The 23564-nt window shown below is 43.3% G+C and overlaps 1 protein-coding gene across 1 annotated transcript in view; it reads right to left on the minus strand.

Annotated features, from left to right (window-relative positions):
* The window catches only part of mcu (mitochondrial calcium uniporter), a 58064-nt gene extending 38309 nt beyond the window's left edge, over positions 1-19755 (minus strand). Inside the window, exon 1 of the mRNA XM_058378787.1 lies at positions 19573-19755. Coding sequence (XP_058234770.1) covers positions 19573-19683 — 111 coding nt within the window. The 5' untranslated portion in view covers positions 19684-19755. The remainder of the gene's footprint in view (positions 1-19572) is intronic.
* Between the last annotated feature and the right edge of the window lie 3809 nt (positions 19756-23564).

The following is a 23564-nucleotide window of genomic DNA, read 5'->3' on the forward strand; positions in this document are numbered from 1 at the left end:
GGAAAATCTTCCACACAAAATAAAAACTTAAATGTCGTCTTAGTCCATAGTGCTTAGACGTGGCCAGGTTCCAAAATGAAAGTAAAAAAAGGCAGATAATGCTACACAACTTATTATAGTGATGAATGCTGTTAATGCCACCCAAAGCACATGCGCACACACACACACACACACACACACAGGTAACTGCACTAATCTTAGTGAGGCCACTCTGAATTTCAGTGCTATTTGATTAGTATTCAGACCTGTATGCACTGTATGCAGCTTTTCCTTGATGGATCGTCGGTACAACAGCGTTTCCCACAGACACACGCTCCTGCGAACCGGCACAACAAAAGCCGTGCACACTTTAAAGAGATGTGCAACAAAGAAGTTAATATGTGATCTGTCTCTCGAGTTAGCGCGCTAAACGGCTGGTAATGAGATGCCCTTTTTCACAAAATGTGCTGCATTGCTAAATATAGTCACGACTAAAACGAAACGCAGGCTGGTTCAGGGCCTGTGTGTGTGTGTGTTTACCCATTCACAACAAACACATTGTGCACATTGTGAACACATACTGCATCAGCATAGACATGGCAAACTGGATCAACAGAAAAATAACCTACCTGAGGCAGGAGAGCGATGTTTTTTAACAATATGTGGAAAATACAATGACAATTTGCAGACACTCCTCCTACAGCTAAAAACAAAAGAAGCTAAGAGGTTAACTCTCAGCCATAGAACAGAAACCAGAACAAACAGGAGGAAGAAGCAGTTTTCTTTTACACACTGTGGTTGGGAGAGTACAATAATGAAAGCCTCAGCCTATGGGCAGATTTCTTTGACCTTCTGCCCTTTAAATACTTCCCCCTTTTTTGCCTTTCCTCAATCCTTCCTACTGCACTAATGCAGAAGCAGAAAGGGTTCTGGACACAAACATGCTCAAAGGTTTGCTCATGTGTCCCAAAGTGAAAGGAGGAGTGAAAAAAAATGGAAGTAGTGAGGAACATCTCTTCATCTTCAGCCGTGTATGCACAATGCACAGGAGAAGGGCTTTTTCAGAACTTTAAGCAACCTCTTACACAGTATGAGCAAACGACAGAGTGGCAGTTAGACGATGAAGGTGTGTGTGTGTGTTCAGATGCTGTGGACATGTACGCTGCAAGTCTAGAAAAGGGGAATCCCTTTTCCCTTGGGGTGTTCCCGGTCTGCAGTGGACAGTATCCATCAAAAGTGGTCCAAGGAAGGAACAGTGGTGAACTGGCGACAGGGTCATGGCCGGCCAAAGCTCAATGATTCACGTGGGGAGAGAAGGCTGGCCCGTGTGATCAAATCCAGCAGACGAGCTACTGTTGCTCAAACAGCTGAAGAAATGAATGCTGGTTCTGATAGAAAGGTGTCAGAATACACAGTGCATGATGGGTCAGGGCTGTTTTGGCAGCAAAAAGGGCACCAACACAATATTAGGCAGGTGGTCATAATGTTATGCCTGGTTGGTGTATGACCACCATCATTCTGTGATTGGAATACAATCGGTGTACACTTTTTTGGCTTCATTTTGCTTTTTTTATTAAAAAAAATATCAAGAACAGGATTGATCTCCATGTCAATCAAGAAAAAAATGTATTAAATGTTCTGTGATCCGAACAAGGAACAATCTAGATCTAATCAAATCTGTAAAATCTTTATCACATTAAATCAGGCACTTGTCTCGCCCCACATATTTATGTTTCACTGTCTATGGGACTATTAAATAGAGCATTAATTGCTTTCCTTTCCAAGAACACCGGTATTTAATAAATCACTAGGATCTGAGAGGGACCGATGAATTACTTCCAGACAATTTATATATTTTCATTATATATTTTACATATTTCTTTCCTTAGGTCCTGTTTAATAATGTCTGAGCTTGCTGGAAGAATTGCAGAGGAAGAATTTCACTGTATTGTGTAACAAACTGTTTCCTAGAAATATGATAATAAACTGAATATTTAGCTTCTGATCTTCTGTATTATTTCGATTGGTCCAAAACTTTTGACTGGCATTGTGTGTCAAGGACACAGTGTGGTGTGAGAGGTCTAGCATTGGCTTGCTAATGTGTGGTGATCCATCAGTGACACATCAGAGTTGCCTGAGCTCAGCTGGATGAGAAATGCACACACACACACACACACACACACACACACACATACACACACACACGCGCAAAGAGGCTAGACAGGATCTAAACTTTAAAAAGACATTCGGTCGTGTCGGTGCAGGAGCTCATCTGTCAGCCAGGGCACATTTGAAGCAGCAGGGATGAATGACTGAGTCGCAATGCTTCTCCATTCATAACACAAGAGCTGTATGAGAGACACACACACACACAGAGTGAGACAGAGCAGACTGACATACAGCTAGAATTAAAGACAGTTACAGACAGACAGATAGAGAGAGATACCGCTGGATTCCCTTTACACTCAGTGTGGTTTAATTAGAGCATAACTGCTGCATCTGTTAACAAAGACACAGCGATCGGAGAAAAAAGTCCCATCGCTACGCTGACACCATGCTGCAGAGGGAGATTATAAAACAAAGCCTGTCTTCGGCTTCTGTGTCGGTCGTGACCCTTACAGAGGTGTGAGAAATCGTGAGCGAGTGGTAGTTCCTGGTGTTATGTTAAGGATTTCCACACAGCAGTGTAAAGGATCCCATTTACAAAACGTCTCTCGTCTGACTGCGTAACGCTCCGGCTGAAATCACAGACTGTTGTTTTTACAATTTGAAAGATATCCCTGGACGAATTTCAGTGAAAGGAGTCGGTCGCAGCCGCAGTCGTATCCCAGTGCCAATTCCACTTCGAAACATCAGCTCTGTAATCAGCGTTGCATGAATGAGAGCTGTAATTACATGACACGGTCATTAGCAGTACTGCATCAGCGCGGGGAATCCTGTGACCAGCCTTGCACATTTCAAATGTAAAATACGAGCTGTTATGTAACACAGATTTTATGCAACACATGCTGCTTTCAAGATGTGTGAGTGAGCCAAAGACAAACGCAAGGAGTTTATACAGAACACATGCTCTTTAAAGCGCCTGTTTTCACATTGGTTAACATCGCTTTAAACAGAGCGACGCACAAACAGGTCAGTTTCCACAAGATTCAACCTTCATGCTTATATAGCTGCCATAAGCACCAGAGCTGCATTGCATTCTTTGACATAATATGACATTGAGTGTTATCAGGAAACGGTGAGTGACAAAAGAAGCTGCTCTGTTTATTTTTAGGAGCAAACTATATTGAATCTGCCCTAGCAGGGTGATGTGAACTAACAAGTTAGCACCAGCTTCACTAGGCAGATACATTAATATGAAGCTATTTAATGCTTTCTGAAGTTTAATGCTGCATGCGACTCATGGTTGTGACTTCCCACATCCAACCTGGAAAAGTAACAGAAAACGCTCCCCCAGTTTTCATCTATAGGTCAAATCAGCAGCAGTTTTTGGTTCCGGTTCTATGAAAAACTGAACTTGCGGACCATTTTCGAACTCTTTTAAAAGGCAGCAAACTGCAAAGCAGTTGAACGCACCTCAATTATATCGTAGCAGCAGAAGTTTGCCTCTTGCCTTTCTCCAGTTTGAAGAAAGTACCTGAGGCTTTAATGCAGGCTTGAATAAGTCAACAGTACTCTCCTCTTAACGTGGGAGGCATAGTGAGCCTAGAGAATGGCGTAGAGAAGGTGAAATATTTTGAGAGAGCCTAGCGTCAGTTACTCTGACTAACAGCACAGATCGTGAATCTGTTTGCTTTGGATTGCGTAACCAGGTGTAAGGGAGGTGAGGATTTCCTCAGACAAAAGCATGGGTTTGGTTGGTAGTCATCAGTCACGGGCTTTAACGAGACGGAGCGTCATCAGAGATTAATCGTTAGCCACAGTCGACTCGGAGATCATGGAGCAGGATACAGCGGCAAGGAAAGGAAGAAATCCCAGTGAATACAATGAGCAGAAATCAGGACGCCCCCCCACAGTGTTTTCTCTGAAAGAACATTTCAGTTAGATCCGTTTATATTCTTCAGGTTTAGTTGAAAATACTGTATGCTTGTTCATGCTTTAGAAGATTTCTATATTAGATGACTTGCATTGAGCATGGTGTAGGCTTGCTTCATTGTCCTGATGAAACCTCATTGTTTCTCAACTTTCTGACATTTCAATAACACTCATGATGACTGCAGATATGACTATTTTGTCTACATGCATGTCGACACCTCGCTTCATCTTTGTTACTGTCTTGGATGAAGAAAAGTCTCGCTCACTCTGTCCATTTTCTTCTGATCTAAAAGCACTCTGAACTCCCACACACAAACTTCCCAGGAGGACTTAAAGGCAGGCATAAGTGCTGTTTTCATTGTCCTTTATTTTCACTCCCTTTGTGTTGACGGTAGATTTGCTTTTCGTTTGTTCTCCTCACACCAAGTTTTATGGTTAAGATCTTGCTATAATGCATCCTAGGAAGATTCTGTAGTTCCACTGTCGGATATTTTCACTAAGCACAGTTTGCAGTCTGCTTTGCTGGTCATTATTGCTTCGTTACAGCAACCACGCACACCAGGCTTACATGACGCGGTGTCGGATGTCGCCGTCGCAGCGTTTTCATGAGCGTAATTAGCGCGGTAGCGGGCCGGTACTTGGATTGGAAATAAGTGCCCAATTATGGCGTGATCAGAGTGAGAAATGTCTTTTGCACGGAGCTGGCCACACATCGGGCTGCGCAGGGACTTTCTCCGTGTCGCAGTGTTTCCACAGCAACTCCATGGCGACTGAGAGGAGGCGTGAGGTCAGAGATGTACTGTAAAAGCTTTCTCTCTCATGAGCACCTTGGCTAGAAGACAACAAGCTGGCCAGTCACACTCCTCACTAAGTGATGGAAAATTGCAGTTCCGCTAAATTAGTTTGCAGTGAATTTAAAAGCAGGTGCACCGAATGTTATTCTTGGGTTTAGTTGTATACTGCGCTCTTTAAGTCTGTCCCTCTCGTTATTTGTTTCTCAGTCTCTGTCTCTCAGCGGAGAGGGAAATCCCTCAGGACTGACTGATGAAATGGAGTTTTAGACATGCAGGCTTTGCTGTCAGCGGCGCTGATTCGCTCTACAGATTTACCTCTTGCCACTACTTCAACTTCTTATTTCTCTCTCTCTCTCTGCCTCTCCAGCTCTCTATCGCACCTTCATTTGCATCGTGTCTCACAGCTCGTCCTGAAGCACAGGCAAGTCACAGGCAAGTGTGATGGATACGATGTCCTCAAAAGACTGTTCCTCACAGCCTGGGAATGCAGCAGCATATTTTTTTATTGACGCGTGTAAAAAAAAAAAGAAAAAAAAAAAGGTGCTTTGTGAGAGCGCTGTTCCTTACGTAGCAGCTGCAGAAATGGTGCACAAGGAGAACGAGCGGAATACAAACAAACCTCTACTGCCGCCGGCAACGCCGACTACCGTCACAGCTAAACTCAATTAATTACGGTTAAGGGCCTTGACACACCGAGCAGACGTCGAGGAACTAGAAAACCAGCTTCAAACAAGGCTGAATGATTGTTGTGCACTCAAAAGCACTGCAGAGATTACAGCTGAGAGGCAAGGTACACACACATTCTGTGCTGAGTGACAGGAAGTAACATTCCACATCAGAAGTACAGGGTTCGACGGTAACCACCAGGCAGATGGAGGGGGAAAAGACCGCTCATCTGTTTTAGTGAAAATGTTAGAAGAGGCAGCTGTGTATCCCTCCCAAGTGCTCTATGGTTCCTTAAACCCGGTATATGTGCACACACCAAAACATTCCCCATTCAGCTTAAGGAACAGTGAGACCACATCTGTACAGCATGGTCTGTTAAAATTAAATTAAGTGATATTTAAGTCTGTACATTTGAGGGTCACCAACAGCCGATACCAAATTCCTAATGTGTGTATAAAAAACACTTCTGAGCAAAGACTCTCAAATATTAAGCAAGATAGTTGGAACCTGCTAACCATTACAGATTTTTTTCCCCAAGCTATTTAGCAAAGTACTCAAAAATGTTGCACTATGCAAAATGAGGCCGTGTTCCAAATTGCCTACAAATAATATATTATGTATTAGAGTGGCTTACTTCACTGGATTTCTGTACTATACTCTATATAAGTGCAGTAATGTATGGTTTGGAGCCAAGCCAGACGAACTAGCCTAGCTACTATTTCAACAGTCTGATGAAACCCCAGCTCAGCGATTTGGTTGTGAAATGGTATCTGTCCACAGCAGAAGTTGAAAAGAGAAATGAGACTGAACGGCCAATCCGAGAACACTCTCTTGTACGGTCCGCTGGGTTCAACGCTCTCAATCAACACTGATGATAAATAAATAAGTCCTAACGTTCTTTCTCAGAGAATAGAGCTAAGACTAACCGCCTTCAGTCGACTGCAGCAGCATTGCATGTGATGTACCACAAGGTTAGTTCTTGCTCAGGACAGTTCTTGATGGAGAAAGTAGGCTACTCCGTGTTTAAAAGCAGAGTTGTTTCTTGGGGATAGTCGACATGGTCACATGACCTCTTCAGAGCGCGTAAGAACACTGCCGCTCGGTACGCTGTGTTTCAAGGTTGTGCTCTCGGCTCGAATACGCTGCGGGTTCACCTTCACTTTTTTCGCTGCTGTACTGTGGAGAATGAATTAGCCACTGGAGCATGATACAGAGAGTAGAGTTAGGAATGGAATATTATTGTTTTGAGAAATACAAGGCATAAAGGTCAGTCCAAGTGCAAGTCGAAATCCACCCTGAACAACATGCGTAGGAATCTTTAGAACTAAATGTGACATTCAAAGTCATCCAAGATTTCTCATCTCTTAGTTAAAAACTTTGCTCGCAATCATATTTTCAGGCACCGATGGGAAGGAAATCTTAAAAAGAGTGCAATGCAGTGGCGCTTTAGTCCGTTAGTCCTTTAGTCTGTCCAGCACTTGCACCTCTTCATATGTACATTCTGCTCAAACAGGTCAGCTTCTAAAGCCTCAACGTTCAAGCTTATACTGACCAGCAAATAGTGTGGTCAGTGGATCATCACACAGAGCACTAACTAGCAGTGAAACAAACGGCTTTGTATGCCGGAACTTCAAGTACAGTGTTTGCTGTACAGTGTAAGGTGTTTGCTGCCTCCACTACTAGTAATGTCCTCATGTCTTCTCAAAGGAAGCACAAAATCAGCCAACAAATCATTATGAACATCATGAATATTTAAATCTAAACATATTTCATGTTTCAGGGCTTTCCTGTATGGTAGAATTGACTGTATCGCTTCATACTACCATCCCTATAGCATCAGTGACAGTTTGACAAGCTGAAGCACAAAGTGTGTGAGAATGAATGGTCTGTGTGTGTGTATGTATATGTGTGTGTGATGCTGAACTTGTATCTCCCTGACAGCTCACAGAAGGAGCCAGGCAGCATACTTCCTGTTCCGCTGACATTCTGACACACAGACATGGTGCAAAATTCTCTCATGGAGTAGCCTCCTTCCCCCACAAGACCCACCCAGAAAAACAACAAACCGTTGCTTGTTAACCCTGCAGCCGCCCAGGCACCACAAAGCTGCTGTCACGTCAAGCCCCACCCTAAAGCAACCTCTCACACACACACAGACACACACTCCATTTTATTTTTTCTCTCTGGGTTACTGCAGTGACACTGCTTCTTACTCGACAGCTAAGAGCAGTTTGGCAGCTGAGAGGGTGAACAGAGGGACTGAACACTGCAGCAGACTGAAGGCCGCATGTGTCGACTGAAATCTGATCCTCATAGTAATTACAGAAATGGAGAGCCGTGGTGTGGAATGAGGAAGGAGGAGGAGGTTGTGTTCGCAGCTCGAGAGCTGAACGAGGTGTCACCAGCTCATCCAGAATAGAACAGGAAGAGTTACACAGATCATGCATAAGATTATGACCACCCGCCTAATATTGTGTTGGTCCTTCTTTTGCTGCCAAAGCATCCCTGACCCGTCACGCACTGTGTATTCTGACATTATTCTATCAGAACGTTAACTTCTTCAGCAATTTGAGCAACAGTACCTCGTCTGTTGGATCGGATCACACGGGCCAGCCTCCTCTCCCCACGTGCATCAGTGAGCCTTGGCCGCCCATGACCCTGTCGCCGGTTCACCACTGTTCCTTCCTTGGACCACTTTTGATAGATACTGACCACTGCAGACCGGGAACACCCCACAAGAGCTGCAGTTCTGGAGATGCTCTGATCCAGTCGTCTAGCCATCATGCTTCCAACACATCGACTTTGAGGACAAAATGTTCACTTGCTGCCTAATATATCCCACCCACTAACAGGTGCCATGATTAGGAGATCCTGATCGGTGTAATGGTGAGCGTCACAAGTGGGCAGAAAAAAAGTTGGGTAGAACTTCCAGAATTGTGATCTTGTACTACTTCTGTTCCTTGTATGGAGTTCGTATGCACTCTTATCCTACACTGTGCTTCCTGGGAGTGTTCTATAACATAATAGAAGCAAGCTGCCAGTGATACCAATCCCACCAGCACTTTCTCATCAGCGAGGAATGTCAGCATGCTCGCTTTTCTGATTAAAAATAACACAAGCAGGGCAGGAGATTAAATCTTGGAATTTTTTTTTTCCTGTGCACATCACACCCTATTAAAGAAAATAAACTACTTCTGTTCTATTCAAGGATTAACATTACTACAGTCTAAGGGCTTCACTGTGCTGAAATCTATCTATCATACATCTACATTCCAGAGCACTGAAACACAGAGAGGGGGATAAAAAACAGAGACACAAACAGAGAGAAGTTGTTCCACTTCTTTACCGGTAACACAATCATCTGATTCAGCTAACTGTGTGGAAAATAGCTGTGGTGAAATGGAGTGGAGGCCAGGGAGCTGGGTGCTGATGTAGATTTCACTTAGAAGGCCATGATTTATTCATTTATTTATTTACCATAAAGAAACACACATTCTCAGTTAGTCTTACTTTTTTTTTTTTTTACACAATAAGACTATATCTTATTGTGTAATGCCTCTCATGGCTCTCAGACTTTAACAGACCTGACTTGCAAAAGAACTGTAGACAGCAGAAAGAGTGTGTGTGTGTGTAGTGCTCAGTGCTTGCAGAACTGACCTGCTCGACTCTCACGAATACCTTTGTGTGAATAAATACACAAGTCACGGCACCTCGCACTCATTTTTATCGATCATGCTCAGCTCATACTTCTCCGCGAGCTTCTCTGCGAGCTCAGGCTGCCCTTGATTATTAAAAAAAAAAATACTTTCAAGACTCTCGCATAAAATAACAAAAAAACCACAGCAGAGTTCTTTTTATACTTTGTCATATCTTCTGTTTTTATTTTTCTTCAAATGTAAAGATGTTTAAAGACGATGTGTTCTCCTTATTATTATTTTCTACAGTGTATCTTATTATGCAGGTTGAAATGAAGCTACTTGAGACCATAGGATGCTTACTGAGAGCTGTGTTTCTAGAACCTTCTCACTGATGCTACGATTTAAACGGCTGGAGAGGCGTAAAATGAATAAATGTGGCAGATATGTTTTTACTGTCACCAGACACAGCTCTACTCGAGTTCTTCGGTAGCTCCTAAGCCTGGAGAGCATTTGTTGAGTTGTAAAAAATCGTTTTTCTGTACTTCTGTGTACGCACCAGTTACACCCCCACAGGAACCTCTAGAACTTTCTCCATCACACTCGCTCTCCCTTTTTCCTTATCTCTTAATATCTCTTCCTGTGCCCCAAACAGAATCACACAGCAGACTTGGATCACACAAACACACACACACACACACACATAGAAATCCACCCCTCAGGGCGGATTTCAGATGAGCTGTGAAGCCGGGTTGGCCTTTTCTTGGCATGGAACACAAGGTGAGCGACGAATCGCGCTAATCAAGTCCCGTCGATGCTGATAGAGCATATTAGCGTTCTGCTTCACAGACGTCATGTATACATGAGTCTGGATAACAGCGAGCGCTAATCTGAGCTTGATCCATGACACTCGGCTTCAATCACGGTCTAGTGTATGATGTTTAAGCCACCGCTTAGGGCAGCCATGATTAAACAGGAAGAGCTGTACTTGGTGAACTGCAGGATTATAAATGATAATAACAACAATAATGTTCACAAATATTACTATTTTTAAAACATATACAAGACAACTTCATTCAGCTGCTCCTACCTCCACAGATTTCACTTAAGGTGCACTATAAAGGTGAATAACTGTACACATAATGTTTACACTTTTCCTTGCAAATGTATGTCTTTTTTCCCACTTGCACTTTCTTCATCTCCTGTTTAAATTATGTCTGAGGTTGCTGGAGGAGTCAGAGACTCAGAATAAGTGGCTCACTGTATTGTGTAACAGACTGTTTCCTGTACGTACAACAATAAACACTTGAATCCTGAATCTACAAAAAAAAAAAATGAACAAGTGTAAGGATTTGAGGGAGTTTGATGAAGGGCCAAATTGTGATGGCTAGACGACTGTATCAGAGCATCTCCGAAACTGCAGCTCTTGTGGGGTGTTCCCGGTCTGCAGTGGTCAGTCTCTATCAAAAGTGGTCCGAGGAAGGAACAGTGGTGAACTGGAGACAGGGTCAAGGCTCATTGATGCATTGTTGTGAGGAGCGAAGGCTGGCCCGTGTGATCCGATACAACAGACGAGCTACTGTTGCTCAAATTGCTGAAGAAGTTAATGCTGGTTCTGATGTGTTAGAAGAAGGTGTCAGAATACACAGTGCATAACCGGTCAGGGCTTTTTTGGCAGCAAAAGGGGGACCAACACAATGTTAGACAGGTGGTCATAATGTTATGCCTGATCGGTGTATTTGTTTATGTATTTGGCGAATGAAATGATTCTGATTCGGAGTAATAGACTAAATACTAAAAGGTGTGCATTAATATTCCAGCTTTTTTTTTTTTTTTCCCCCCACAAACAAAACCTTAAGCTGACATTATTTATAGCTTCTTTTTTTTGTGGCTGAAATCATTACAATTCACACAGCCTACCTGCTATAAGAGCTCAATAATAAATATAACTTTTATCATGCTGGACTGATTTTCTGTAATACACCTTGGCAACATCTCCCTAACAACGGTAAGGCAGAAGGTTCAAGTTACAATAACAAAAGAAACACAATGGTGAGCATAACCACATTAAAAAAAAAAAAATGACGTAAGGTGAAGTGCGTCCGTTTCTCACGTGATACATAAACAAGATGTTGTTAAGGAGAGCTAGGAGTGGTTTGGACAGTCCGACACCACTGTCACTGCACCACGGTTCTAGCCCTGTCTTATCTGAGAGAAAGTGTGGAAAAAAATTATAATAAAATAATAATAAAAATCGTCTTTCCCCTTCAATTTCAGTACCTCTCCACTCGTGTTAGATGATGAGCGAGTAATTATATTGATTTTCTGCTGGGATACAGGCGTTAAGTGTGTGAGAGTATCCTCTCTTCCTGAATCTGTAGCTTCACAGGGGGAGTGAATGTCTGGCTAAGCAGGGCAAATGGAACGAGACAGGCTGGCTGCGTCCTTGGGACTTTCAGGTCACCCACACACACACCTCCACACACACACACACACACACACACCTCCACACACACAGAGAGAGAGAGTGTGGTGGCAAAACCAAGGGGGGGACACTGCACCACACATGCGGGGGATATTTGCTGGTGGTAAGGCTAGAGCAGGTAATCAGGTTTACACAAAGCACAAGCGATGTTAGGCAGGTATCCATAGAGCCAGCTCGAATGCTCAAATACATGCCAGCTTTCTCTCGTACAGTTGTTCTGGCAACTAATTCCAACGCAAACACAGATGTCAAGACACCGACTGGCTCACTGTTTGGCTTGGACGAGTTGTGCATGGGATGCTGGTTTTGTCTCTCAGGGATTTTAGTTTGATGTCAGACTGCAGATTGCCCAGTAACCTGGCACTGATAATCCCAGGCAACAAACATGCATTCATACACTGACCAGACAATATCATGACCACCTGCCTAATATTGTGTCGGTCCCCCTTTCGCTGCCAAAACAGCCCTGACCCGTCATGCACGGTGTATTCTGACACCTTTCTATCAGAACCAGCATTAATGTCTTTAGCAATTTGAGTAGCTCATCTGTTAGATCGGATCACATGGGCCAGCGTTCGCTCGTGCAACATTGAGCCTTGGCCGCCCATGACCCTGTCGCCGGTTCACCACTGTTCCTTCCTCTGACCACTTTTGATAGATACTGACCACTGCAGACCGCGAACACCCCACAAGAGCTGCAGTTTTGGAGGTGCTCTGATCCACTCGTCTATCCGCCATCACAATTTGGTCCTTGTCAAACTTTCTCAAATCCTTACGCTTGCCCATTTTTCCTGCTTCTAACTCATAAACCCTGAGGACAAAATGTTCACTTGCTGCCTAATATATCCCACCCACTAACAGATGCCATGGTGAGGAGATGATCACTTCACATGAGTGGTCATAATGTTATGCCTGATCAGTGTAGATGCAGACAGGAAAAACTGGCCCATGTTTATTGTCTCCAAAACAAAACCAAGTTTAAAATGCAGAACAATATAATCTAAACAAAAGGACTGGTTTCATAGTACAGGTACATGTGGAGTACTTCAACTTAAGAGCAATGTGCACTACAGGAACTGTGTATTAAAACGAGGTGTGTGTGTGTATAGTGCAGAGCGTCCCTGTGTACATCACAATGGCACTTCCATCCCTGTGGCATGAAAACTAGATTTGTGAGCAATGGTTAGAAAGAAACTAGTTTAGCAGTGAGCATGAGGCAGGGACACGCTCTGGATGAGACACACACACACATTCACACACTCATTCACACCAAGCCTAGCCAATCCAGCCTAGCAGCATGTTCCTGGGACACGAGATGACTCCACTGACATGCAGAGAACATGTGAAACTCCATAGAGCTCATCACTAAAGCGATGACCCTTGAGCTGGGAGGTGGCTCTGGTCATGCTTGAGAGAAAGTCATTTAGATTGTGTGCACAGCGTGAGTCTGAGCAAACACGAGCACTTTGAGTAATATCGAACACAAAATTTCCTCATGCTGCATTTCTCCTTATTGCTTCCCTCTCTGGAAGTCATGTACGTGTTAAGTGTCATGTGTATGCTGCACAATATCACTTTAAAAACAGGAACAGGTGCTGAGTGTTTTATATTCGAGATGCCATGCACTTAAGTTGTCCCCTAAGCACAAAACCCAAATGCTGGACATTAGCTGTAAGAGCGACACACCTACATCCACACACATAACACAATGGTGTTTGGTGTTAAACCTGTTGTAGTGGAAGTGCAGCTTGTTTCGCTAATACACAAGCAATATTTTGTGTATGTTAATGTTATGAATGGAAAAACACGGAAGCTCCAGGAAGCAGTTACGTGTGAGGAAAGTCAAAACAAGTCAATATCCCAGGAAGAATCCATTGCTCATCATTACAGATTCCCCATACAGGTGGTTAAAACTTTAATTTAATTCATTTTCTAGAGCAGCAGCACTGACGATCGTCCCAGCTATAATTTGTTTATATTAACGCTCTCGTATATTAATGTGCTCGTTAATGCGTTATCATTTCTCAGCTCCGGCGTGGATGATTTTCCTTGAACAGCACGTGGGCTCGTCACGCAGAGATGGTCTGGTTCTCGGTACACAAGGACAAGCCTGAAGCGATCGATCGCTGCAGTGTCACAGACACATGATCACACGAGCGAACGCGCGACGCTGAACACGGGGCAAACAGACCGGCTTACAAGCATGCAATCATGCAACACGCTCACCCACATACTCAATCAGCAGGCCACAATTCCAGTCAGCTATCATCTCAAACTCATTTAACGCAGAGACGAGCTAGGTAACCTTCCTGTCAGGGACGAAATTAGCAAGCCTATTTAGATCTTCAGTCGCTAAGGGAGAATGGTTGTTTTCTCATCAAGTGCAATCCAGTGGCATATCTACACCGTGCAGCCCGACACACGCCGGCCACATTAGCATCATCGGATGAGAGAGGGAACTGACAGGACATTTTAAGAGATCCATCAAGGCTTTTGCAGGCGCTGGTCTCCATTAAAAGCGAAAGAGCTTCAGCGAGAGGCACGCCGCCCAGAGCGATGAGCTTTCACTTAGCTCGATTACGCTGGAGGTGATCATCATAACCCTACCTGCTCTGTCCTACAAAATGTTACACATTAGTCAGCAACTATACTGCTATTTAAATATTTTCTGGGAAAGAAGAAATGTGCACTATTTTTAAAAAAAATGGCAGCATTAAATAATTCACTCATCTTCCTGCATCGGGGTCAAGGTGGATATACCTGGAACACAGGGGGTGTGCTGGGAACACAGCCTGGATCGGAGGTCATCATAAACACACACACACACACAGCTGAAAGCCTGATTTTAGCTGAAAGCCTGATTCCTCTACACTGAACAGAGTGAATGGAAAACCGAGGAATATCATAATTTTTACATTCTAGCTCACTTACATACACAACATGTCCAAAGGTTTATGGACACCTTCCAGACTTATAATAAGCTCCACTCTTCTTGGAAGGCTTTTACTAGTAGTTGGAATGTAGCTGTGGGGATTTGTTTCCATTCAGCTACAAGAGCATTAGTGAGATCACATGTTCAGTGGGGTTGAGCTCAAGGCTCTATGCAGGACATCTGAATTATTCCACTGCAACCTCAGCAAACCATGGGTTAATGGAGCTGGCTTTATGTATGGATGCAGCATCAGGCTGGAACAGGTATGGACCTCTTAGGGAACTTTCTAGACAAGTGTGCGCTTCAAACATTGTGGCAATGATATATGGGAGTGAGGGTCAGGTGTCCACATACTTTTGGTGATTAAAGCATATTGGGAGCTGAATGATGACTTGTTTTTGTTTTTTTTTAACCTTCATCACAGAAAGCACATCCTTGGCCACTCGGCATCACTTCTCCAAATAATCTCCACACACACACACACACCAAAATCTTAAACCCAATTCAAGCAACTTTTGACAAACAGCTAATTAATAAGTTACTTGAGGATGATTTCCGCATGGAAAAATCCCCATCTAATGAAGCCGAGGTCTCAGGCCTCTTATGCACTGCAAAATTGTACCGCCGAAAGGTTCAGCCAGCTTCAATATCTCGGCAAATCTTACTGCCAATCTAATTAAAGGTCATGGACAAATAATCATTTTATTAACATCATTAATATTCATGAATGAAAAGAAGCTGGGAAATCCTGCTGAACCCGTGAGGCTGAGATTACAGTAAGTGAACGCTTTCCTCAGTAAAGTTCCTCACTGTTTCAGAGTTTACAGTCCAGATGGTACACATCCACCCGCTGCCTAAATGAGAAGTCGGGACTAAAAAAAAAAAGGTTATGTAGATGTTATCATTTCTTTCACGGCATTAAATTTAATATAGAACAACGTTATAAAACTAGTCAACTCGTACATCATAATTATACATAATCATACTGTTCAATTCTCTTTCCTGATTGGTCAAAGGGTGTGCTGCATTCACAGGTGTATATTAATGGGTTTGTTCGAATGCATTACAGTTTCCACGGTAACAGGGACTTGTATAGCAGAAATATATAACATTATTAGAAAAATAATCAGAGTTCGTTGAATCACACCTCCTCATTGTTGATTATTTTCCAACTCCTAATGCGTGGACGTGTTAGTGTGTGTGCGTATGGTACACTGCCATGAACTGGCATCCCGTTCCCTGTGTGTCCCCGAGTTATGCTTCATGGGCCAGACCAGGACAAAAAAAAAAGGCTTACTAAAGACGAAAGAAAGAATGAATTACGTTTGGTTTATCTCACAGACAATCACTGCTGATATACACTCACAAACATGCCTGTAGTAAGAACACGGAAGTTCCTGTTATTTCATTTAGTACCACAAAAGCCATATTCAGTCATGCAAATCTGCATGATGTCATGGGGTAATATCTTATTTTAGAGGGGCTACTCTGATATTATCTCCTTCCCGGTCAGCTATTTCAGTGTTTTTCTCCGTCGTCCTCAGAAAGGCGCCTGATTGTTTCAGTCCTCGATACACTTCTCTGATCAGCTAGAAACTCACCCCTGCTGTGATGGTTTTATTTTGTGTCCGGATACGAGGGTTTTATCACAAAGGAGATGACCTCAGGGATATTTATATTTATTACAGACGTCCCGCTGACAAACAAATCCAATCGGAATAAGACCGTAGAAGAAGTCTTGGTGTTTAGATAACGCTCTGTGTAAATGCGGCACCTGATAGCCAGTGTGAGAGGACGAGCTCAGTCGAGTGAGTTGTGCTGGTTGGACATCATTTATTTTCTCTCCAGTTTACAGAGGTCTGAGCTCCACGGAGACCGGAGTCCGTCCTTTAAATCATGTATTTTGTTGGCGGCTGCAACAATAGAACGAGAACCTTATCGGATATTACCGAATGTGCTCCGACTTACGCCCTGGAACCTGATCGGTTTTGCTCTATATAAAAGGCGGGGTCAATGATTTTTAAGCTCGGCTATCAGCATTTATTCAGCTGGCTAAGAACGCTTGTAAGCACATTTTACCTGGGGCACCTCGGTTATTACCCATGTGGAGCATATAGCGGGAGGAAATACGAAGCAAAAGAAAAATTGAAAATAATAATAATAATAAAAGCCCTACAGAGAGTTATAAACCAGGCACGTCGAATCTCCCATAACAGAGGATACCATGAGCTGATTAGAGCCTTCACATTTCAAAGTCCAGTATAATAAAGCTAGGGAGTGCAATCTGTGTACAGAGTTAAGGGATAATAAAAATCAGGGCACACTACCACAAGCACTGGAAGACACACACAGAGGCCAATTTAATAGGAACATATGCAAAACTGCTCATTCATGCAATTATCTAATCAGGGAATCATTATTCGAATAAAGCGCTTCAGTTACTGTTCACACATTGAGCATTAGAATTACAACTATTAGCATGCTTGTACGTGCCATGACCTCCTGACATTTTCATATACAATAATCTCTAAAGGCTTAAACACCTTTAGTGAGACAACAGAGATCAGAGGAGAATGACCAGACTGGTTTTGGCTGACTGACAGGCTAAGGTAACTGGAATAGCTACTCTTTACAAGCATTATGAACAGAAAAGAATCTCAGAGCACACAGCATGGAAACTTTGAAGGCGGAACAGAAAAAGACCAGACTGGGTTAAAATCCAGTGGGCACTGGATCTCCTGATCTACACTAAATATGTAATATCGGTAAGTATTTATGTAAGTACCTGATCCATTCATCATTGCCACTGACAAAGGCAGCCTTTCAGTCCATGGCTCGAAATGTCAAGACGCACCATGAAGGCTACATGAAATCAATGTGTCACTTGCAAGCAGATCAAGGATGATGTGTTCAGTGCTGTTCTTCCACGGTGCAGCACTGCTGCTTTCTTTCTAGCGTTAATCCAGAGCTTCCCAGTCAATCCGAGTAGCAGGGGTTAATTAACTTATTCTAATCCTGATTGGATTAATGCGTCGTAAGGTTGTCGGGGATGAGCGTGCCTGTCTGGTTCCTTCACGTGCATAAACAGAAAACTTCAGGCTTGTTCTTAATTGATCAAGCTGAAAGGTGGAGAGGAGGAACTGAATTACATCAAGACGCTGCCCCAGTATAATGGATAGAACTGTGCCGAGCCCACACCCACATCATGATTTATGGCAGGTTGCTTTTCTGAGTCACTCGCCAGCCTTTTTTCCCCCCAAATGGGGGCACCTTTATAGGGCAGCTGCATAAATAACAGAGGTAGAGCAGGTTAAGTGTCTATCTCTGAGGCCTAATATGAGTGTCAAGAGCAGGATCAGAGCCCTAAGTACTGGGGAATTTGAGTGCTCTGTCATATTTCCCTTGGTGCTTCTGCAGATAAGGATGTGTGAATTAAAGCCTTTTGGACTGGATTAGCCCACCTGAGAACAAACGTGTCATCTGCCAGGTGAGTACTACTCTGTCACAAGAGTCGCCGCTATGGACGACCATCATTATAACTCTTTATTGCTCTTTTCTTTTGCCTAGCCCCGCTGTCACTGCGCGGTCATATGCTTCCAGGCTCCTGTAAAGCTTTGCGTCACCTCCCCTTATGAGAAACCCCTGCAAAGGCAGACAGGGCCAAAAATACCACACGTGTGACGTGAAATAAAAGCTTTGATATATGAAGCTACAGATGGATTCATGGTCAAACTGGGGTTCGTTCCAAGTAGTGGAGAGATGAGATATGGTGTCAGGGGAAAAAGAAAAAAAAAAAAAAAAAAAAAACCACAGCAAGGATATTTGGTGGATATTCATGCTTAAACAAACTGGGCCAGTTAGTGTGCCTCGTGCTTTCGCAAGGATCAAGCAAAGCACAAGTTCAGAAACGGAAATCCACTCCAAACGGGAAAACCCAGGAAGCCATAAAGGGAAACCCGGAACAGAGTCAATCATGTGTCAGTTCTGTAGGAGAACGAATACAAGTCGAGGGGGAGGGGGAAGGGAGGGCGCAGTGAGTGTGTGAGAGAATATGAGAGTGAGAGAGAGGGAGAGAGAAATGGATTGCTTGAGGGTCACTGAAGAGTTCTGCGGCACCATCTCACCACTCACACACGCTCTCTCTCATACACACACACACTGCAGAGGCACAGGAAACACACTGCTCACCTTACCCGATTAACAGGTTAAACAAATCACTGCCACGTAATCGATCTATACTACGAGGCAGCATTCTAGACAAAACCTGACCGAAGCTGGGGAATGTCAGCATGCGTGTTTTTGGGGACCACATGTCCACACAAGGACCTTCTGGGGGACATTTGCCTGGTCCTTATAATGAAAACTGCCTTGTGCAGAACAAACTAAATAGCCAAAAGGATTCATTGTGTTTACTAAATGTTAGGGTTAGATGATTTTTACGTGTAGGCATTTAATTTAATAATTATTATTATTTCAGTGGAAGGTCCTCACCAACACTGTTGGACATATATATATGTGTGTGTGCACAGATGATGTGTGCGCGCGTGCATATATGTGCATGTGTGCCCTTCGTCCATTCACCAAATAAAGTTGAGAGCCACTGCACCCTGACACTGTTGCATTCAAGGTTATACCGGAAACGGACCGGTGGTCTGTTCATCATAACTGACTTTACTGTTGTGTTAACACGGAAACGTGATAAGAATGGAAATGTACAGCATCTGCGTTAGCGTAAAGCTCGTCGCTGTATGTAGTACAGTACACGCCGAAACACACCGAGCTCACGAGCCAATATTTGCAATGTCACAACTGAATACTGCGTACAAAAAAAATATACATATGAAATAAACACCACCGCTAGCGTCAACAAACAACAAAAAAAACAACACTCGTATAAGTCGTTAGCTCGCTACTTCCTTATCATCAGGACGGTACTGTACCAGAAGAATCCACCCCTCATATATATATCCCTTCCTTCCGTCCTTATCCCACTCCCTCCCGGTTCTTTTTTTTTCCTCTCGTTACGTCCACACACTCCTTCCTTACCGTTCCTGTGTGCTGGTGTTGCCGATGTGAGGAGACACCAAGCACGGGAAAAGGAGAAGCTACGGCGACGCTGCTCCGGGACAGCAGGAGTCTGCACACTTTCGCGGCCATGTCTGAAAGAGAAACCTTGGAGCCGGACGGCAACTGCTGCGGGGTGAACTGAGGGAGACCAGAGAGGGAAGAGAGGGAGGGAGGGGGAATAAGGCGGGCTGCTTGGGCTGGGCTGCTACACACACACACACACAGAGAGGGAGAGAGAGAGAGAGAGAGAGAGAGCGGAAAGATAATTTTATTACAGAAATGCGGAATAAACTACAGATTTTCTCCTTCCGCATTGAGCCTATGCGTTACCATAACAACAAAAAACCGTCGCTTAGTCTTTTTAAATTCATAGCCGTTTTTTTTTTCAACGTTCAAAGTGAAGTATGGAAAGTAACGATTTGATTGGTCAGGGTAGTTACCCGAGCGCGGGCACTGTGTGTTTTTCATCCAATGAAAAGACGCCTAGACCGGCGCATGCCTCAGTTTGACAACTTCAAATGGGCGGTGCTTAAGGACCGTTCAGCCAATCAGAGCGCGCGGGACGCTCGTCATGTCTGTAATCAGAGGGAAGTCCTGCAAGCAAGTGAAGGCACTGAGGGAAAAGAACTCCTGTATTGTTTACTGAAATCAATCTTCATTATCGTATGACATTTTAAAATATCTAAATTATTTTTCATGATGTCATGTAATATTGACACATTTTAAATATTAGAAACATTTATACCTACACTATATTGCCAAAACTTTTGGGACACCCCTCCAAATCATTGAATTTAGGTGTTGTTTTTCAGGGGTTGGGCTCGGCCCCTTAGTTCCAGTGAAAGGAACTTCAGTATACCAAGACATTTTGGACAATTTCATGCTCCAAACTTTGTGGGAACAGTTTGGGGATGAACCCCTTCCTGTTCCAACATGACTGTACACCAGTGCACAAAGCAAGGACATGGATGAGCGAGTTTGGTGTGGAGGAACATGACTGTCCTACATGGTGTCCTGATCCTCAACCTGATAGAACACCTTTGGGATGAATTAGAGCGGAGACTGTGAGCCAGAAGTTCTCGTCCAACATCAGTGCCTGACCTCACAAATGCGCTTCTAGAGGAATGGTCAAAAAATCCCATAAACCCACTCCTAAACCTTGTGGAAAGGTTTCCCAGAAGAGTTGAAGCTGTTATAGCTGCAAAGGGCGGGTTAACTCCATATTGCATTCATGTGCATGTGAAGGCAGGCATCCCAAAATATTTGGCAATATAGTGTATATCTCAATAGGCAGGAGTCATGTCACGCTGAGGCACTGCTGTCCTTTTCTCTTGGCAGCACTTCTGTCTTTTCCATCATATTATTACTTTTCTACTATTAGATCATCGTTCAATCCGCTCTGTGGGGAAGTCGCTGTTTGATTTGATTGATCAGACAAACCACTTGCTTCATTCTCCTCACACATGCACAACAGTCTAATGTAAAATATTGAGCCTGTGCTTACAGTTTATCAATATGATGATTCATTAGTGTATCTCGACCAGTTAATGAGTCCTTCTCTAGCATGACTAATGACTGAAGTGAAGAATAGGCTACCGAGGAATATCTTCTAAACTGTGCTCAAGGCACTACACTCATTAAAGAAATGGTTGGGAGGGGGAGATCTAATTTACCCTTGCTTGGGAGTTTTTATTTTTCTGTTTTGTACCAGAGCTATGAGACTTGTATTACTTGTTAACCAAGTTAGCAAATCTTTGCCAGTGCAAAACTGAAGAAGAGAAATCTGAATACTCAAACACTTCAGGTAAACTGAGATACAGTGTCAGATGGAGATAAGATAGTGTACATACATATAACTGTGTTTTTAACTTACACTTTCAAGGACAGGGTTCGATCCTGAGCAGTAACCTTTGGTTAATGTCTGTGCAGAGTATTGGATGTTCTCCGATGTCTTTAGGTTCTTTGGTTTCCTCTCAATTGACAAAAACATGCATTTACTTGGAGTAGCTTTGATAGATTGTACCTAGGTATGTGTTTGTGTATGCTCCCTTGGACTGTTGGACTAATGCACTGATATCACGTCCAATGTCTCACACCCACTGTTATCAGTTGTGATCATCTTTCTTTTTCCAGTGCGTCCTTCATTAGGTACAGACCAGAAATGTTGCTTGTGAACAATTGTAGATCCACACCCTTGTAGCTTGAAAAAGTGGGTTCAGGTGGGAAATGAGAAGCTTTCTGGGTGTAACTCAAGTGTCTCTCATTGCTTGTCTTGCCCCAGCTGTCCAGGTCTCATCGTCTCCCGGTTGCAATGTGCTGCAGTGCAGGGGTGATGCAATTTAAATGCAAATCAGTTGGAAGAGTCATGGACCACGATGCAGGCCACTGTGGAACTGGTCATCCCCAGATAGATGGGTGTTGGATTTAGTTTCTAGTGTATTCAGTATTCATTGGGGGCAAACACACTATCATTGAGACATATTATTTAAACCTTCAGTGTCTAGTATCTTGTAGATCATCGCATGTCATACATACAATGTTTCTTTTATATTCTCATTTAGAAAAACAATACTACTGTATAGACTGATTTATGCTTAGTCTATCTTTTATTACATTTCTGTCTCTATGGATTTATAAGCCCACTAGAGATAACGTGTGGTGTTTGCAGCTACAGACTGCTTTCTCATGCAGTCCAATTATGCTGTTAATAAAACTGCATCAGAATTATGCAATTTGTTCTTCTGTGTCTTCCCTTTTTTTTAAATGTAAAAATCGATAAATAGCACACATGAAAACTCATGCTGTTGCAAAGGGAATCATTTTATTTTCAGGTAATCAATACACAATTCACAACGAGCAAAATGAGCAAATGAAATGAGCTGAGAGTGAGAATGGACTGTTCGGGACTTCGTCATCCTTGTGTGCAGTAGACCAAGGCATAGCTAATAAAGTCTTAAGGCTTTTTATTGCCCTGGCTCTGTAGTGCAACAAAATGATGCCATTTCACCACAGGAAGCCATTAATATGGCCTAACCCTTGAATTATCTCGGGGTTATATCTGAATGACAAATATGAATCACTTGTTAAATTGAATTGAAGTCACCCTGATGTTAAACAAATAGGGTGATGTCTTTTCTGATGTTTTCCTCACACACAGCTGTTGGATATGGAATATATAAATACATATTACCATTAATGAGAGGTGCAGCTTTCACTGTGCTCTGGGTGTTTACTGTTACTAAAACAGTCACGCCGTTTCTGCCTCACACCTGTTGCTCAGCCCATGAGGCCCTTGCCTAACAACAGGAGGCTGCATACAAGGCTGATACTTTGGCTACTTTGCATCTGAGTCATTGACACTCACGGAGATGAAAATACGCCACCGTCATTTCCACCGTTGATGTGGAAATCGAAGAGGAGATACAAGCCGACGACAGTAATAAAAACGAGAGGCCGTGTCTGACTCTGAAGGTTTCTGGCATGGACACACTATGAGCAGCGAGATTGACTGATAAGCTAAATTAAAGATTTAGAAAAGATAACCATTCTCATTGTCTCACGCCTTCTCACGCTGGTCTTTTTCTCACACTTTTTCAGACAAGCTCAAGCCCATAATAGACAGGCAAATAGAAAAGTACAACCCTGCCTTGTCTCCTGAACTTTCCATGATGCAACCCTTTCGCATGGCCACACCTTAAAGTCAGGATTCAGGAATGCACTACAACTAAAAGCAGCACCTGGCAGGCGTGGTTGCCCAACAGGGAAAGCAGACAACATACCTCACTTAGTCCACATGAAATATTCATCGTAGTAAAACGCGAACAAAGCAAGACTTCATCTATTATACAGAGTTGTTGTAATTAGACACTCCTCTGCACCTATTCCACACCTGACTACTACTACCTGGGCACCTTGGGTTGCGAAAACACGTACGCTTACACGAGGAACGTTTGTTTTATTTCAGTTAAGTT

The sequence above is a fragment of the Hemibagrus wyckioides genome, linkage group LG03 (genome assembly GCF_019097595.1).
Source record: "Hemibagrus wyckioides isolate EC202008001 linkage group LG03, SWU_Hwy_1.0, whole genome shotgun sequence".
Taxonomy (NCBI): domain Eukaryota; kingdom Metazoa; phylum Chordata; class Actinopteri; order Siluriformes; family Bagridae; genus Hemibagrus; species Hemibagrus wyckioides.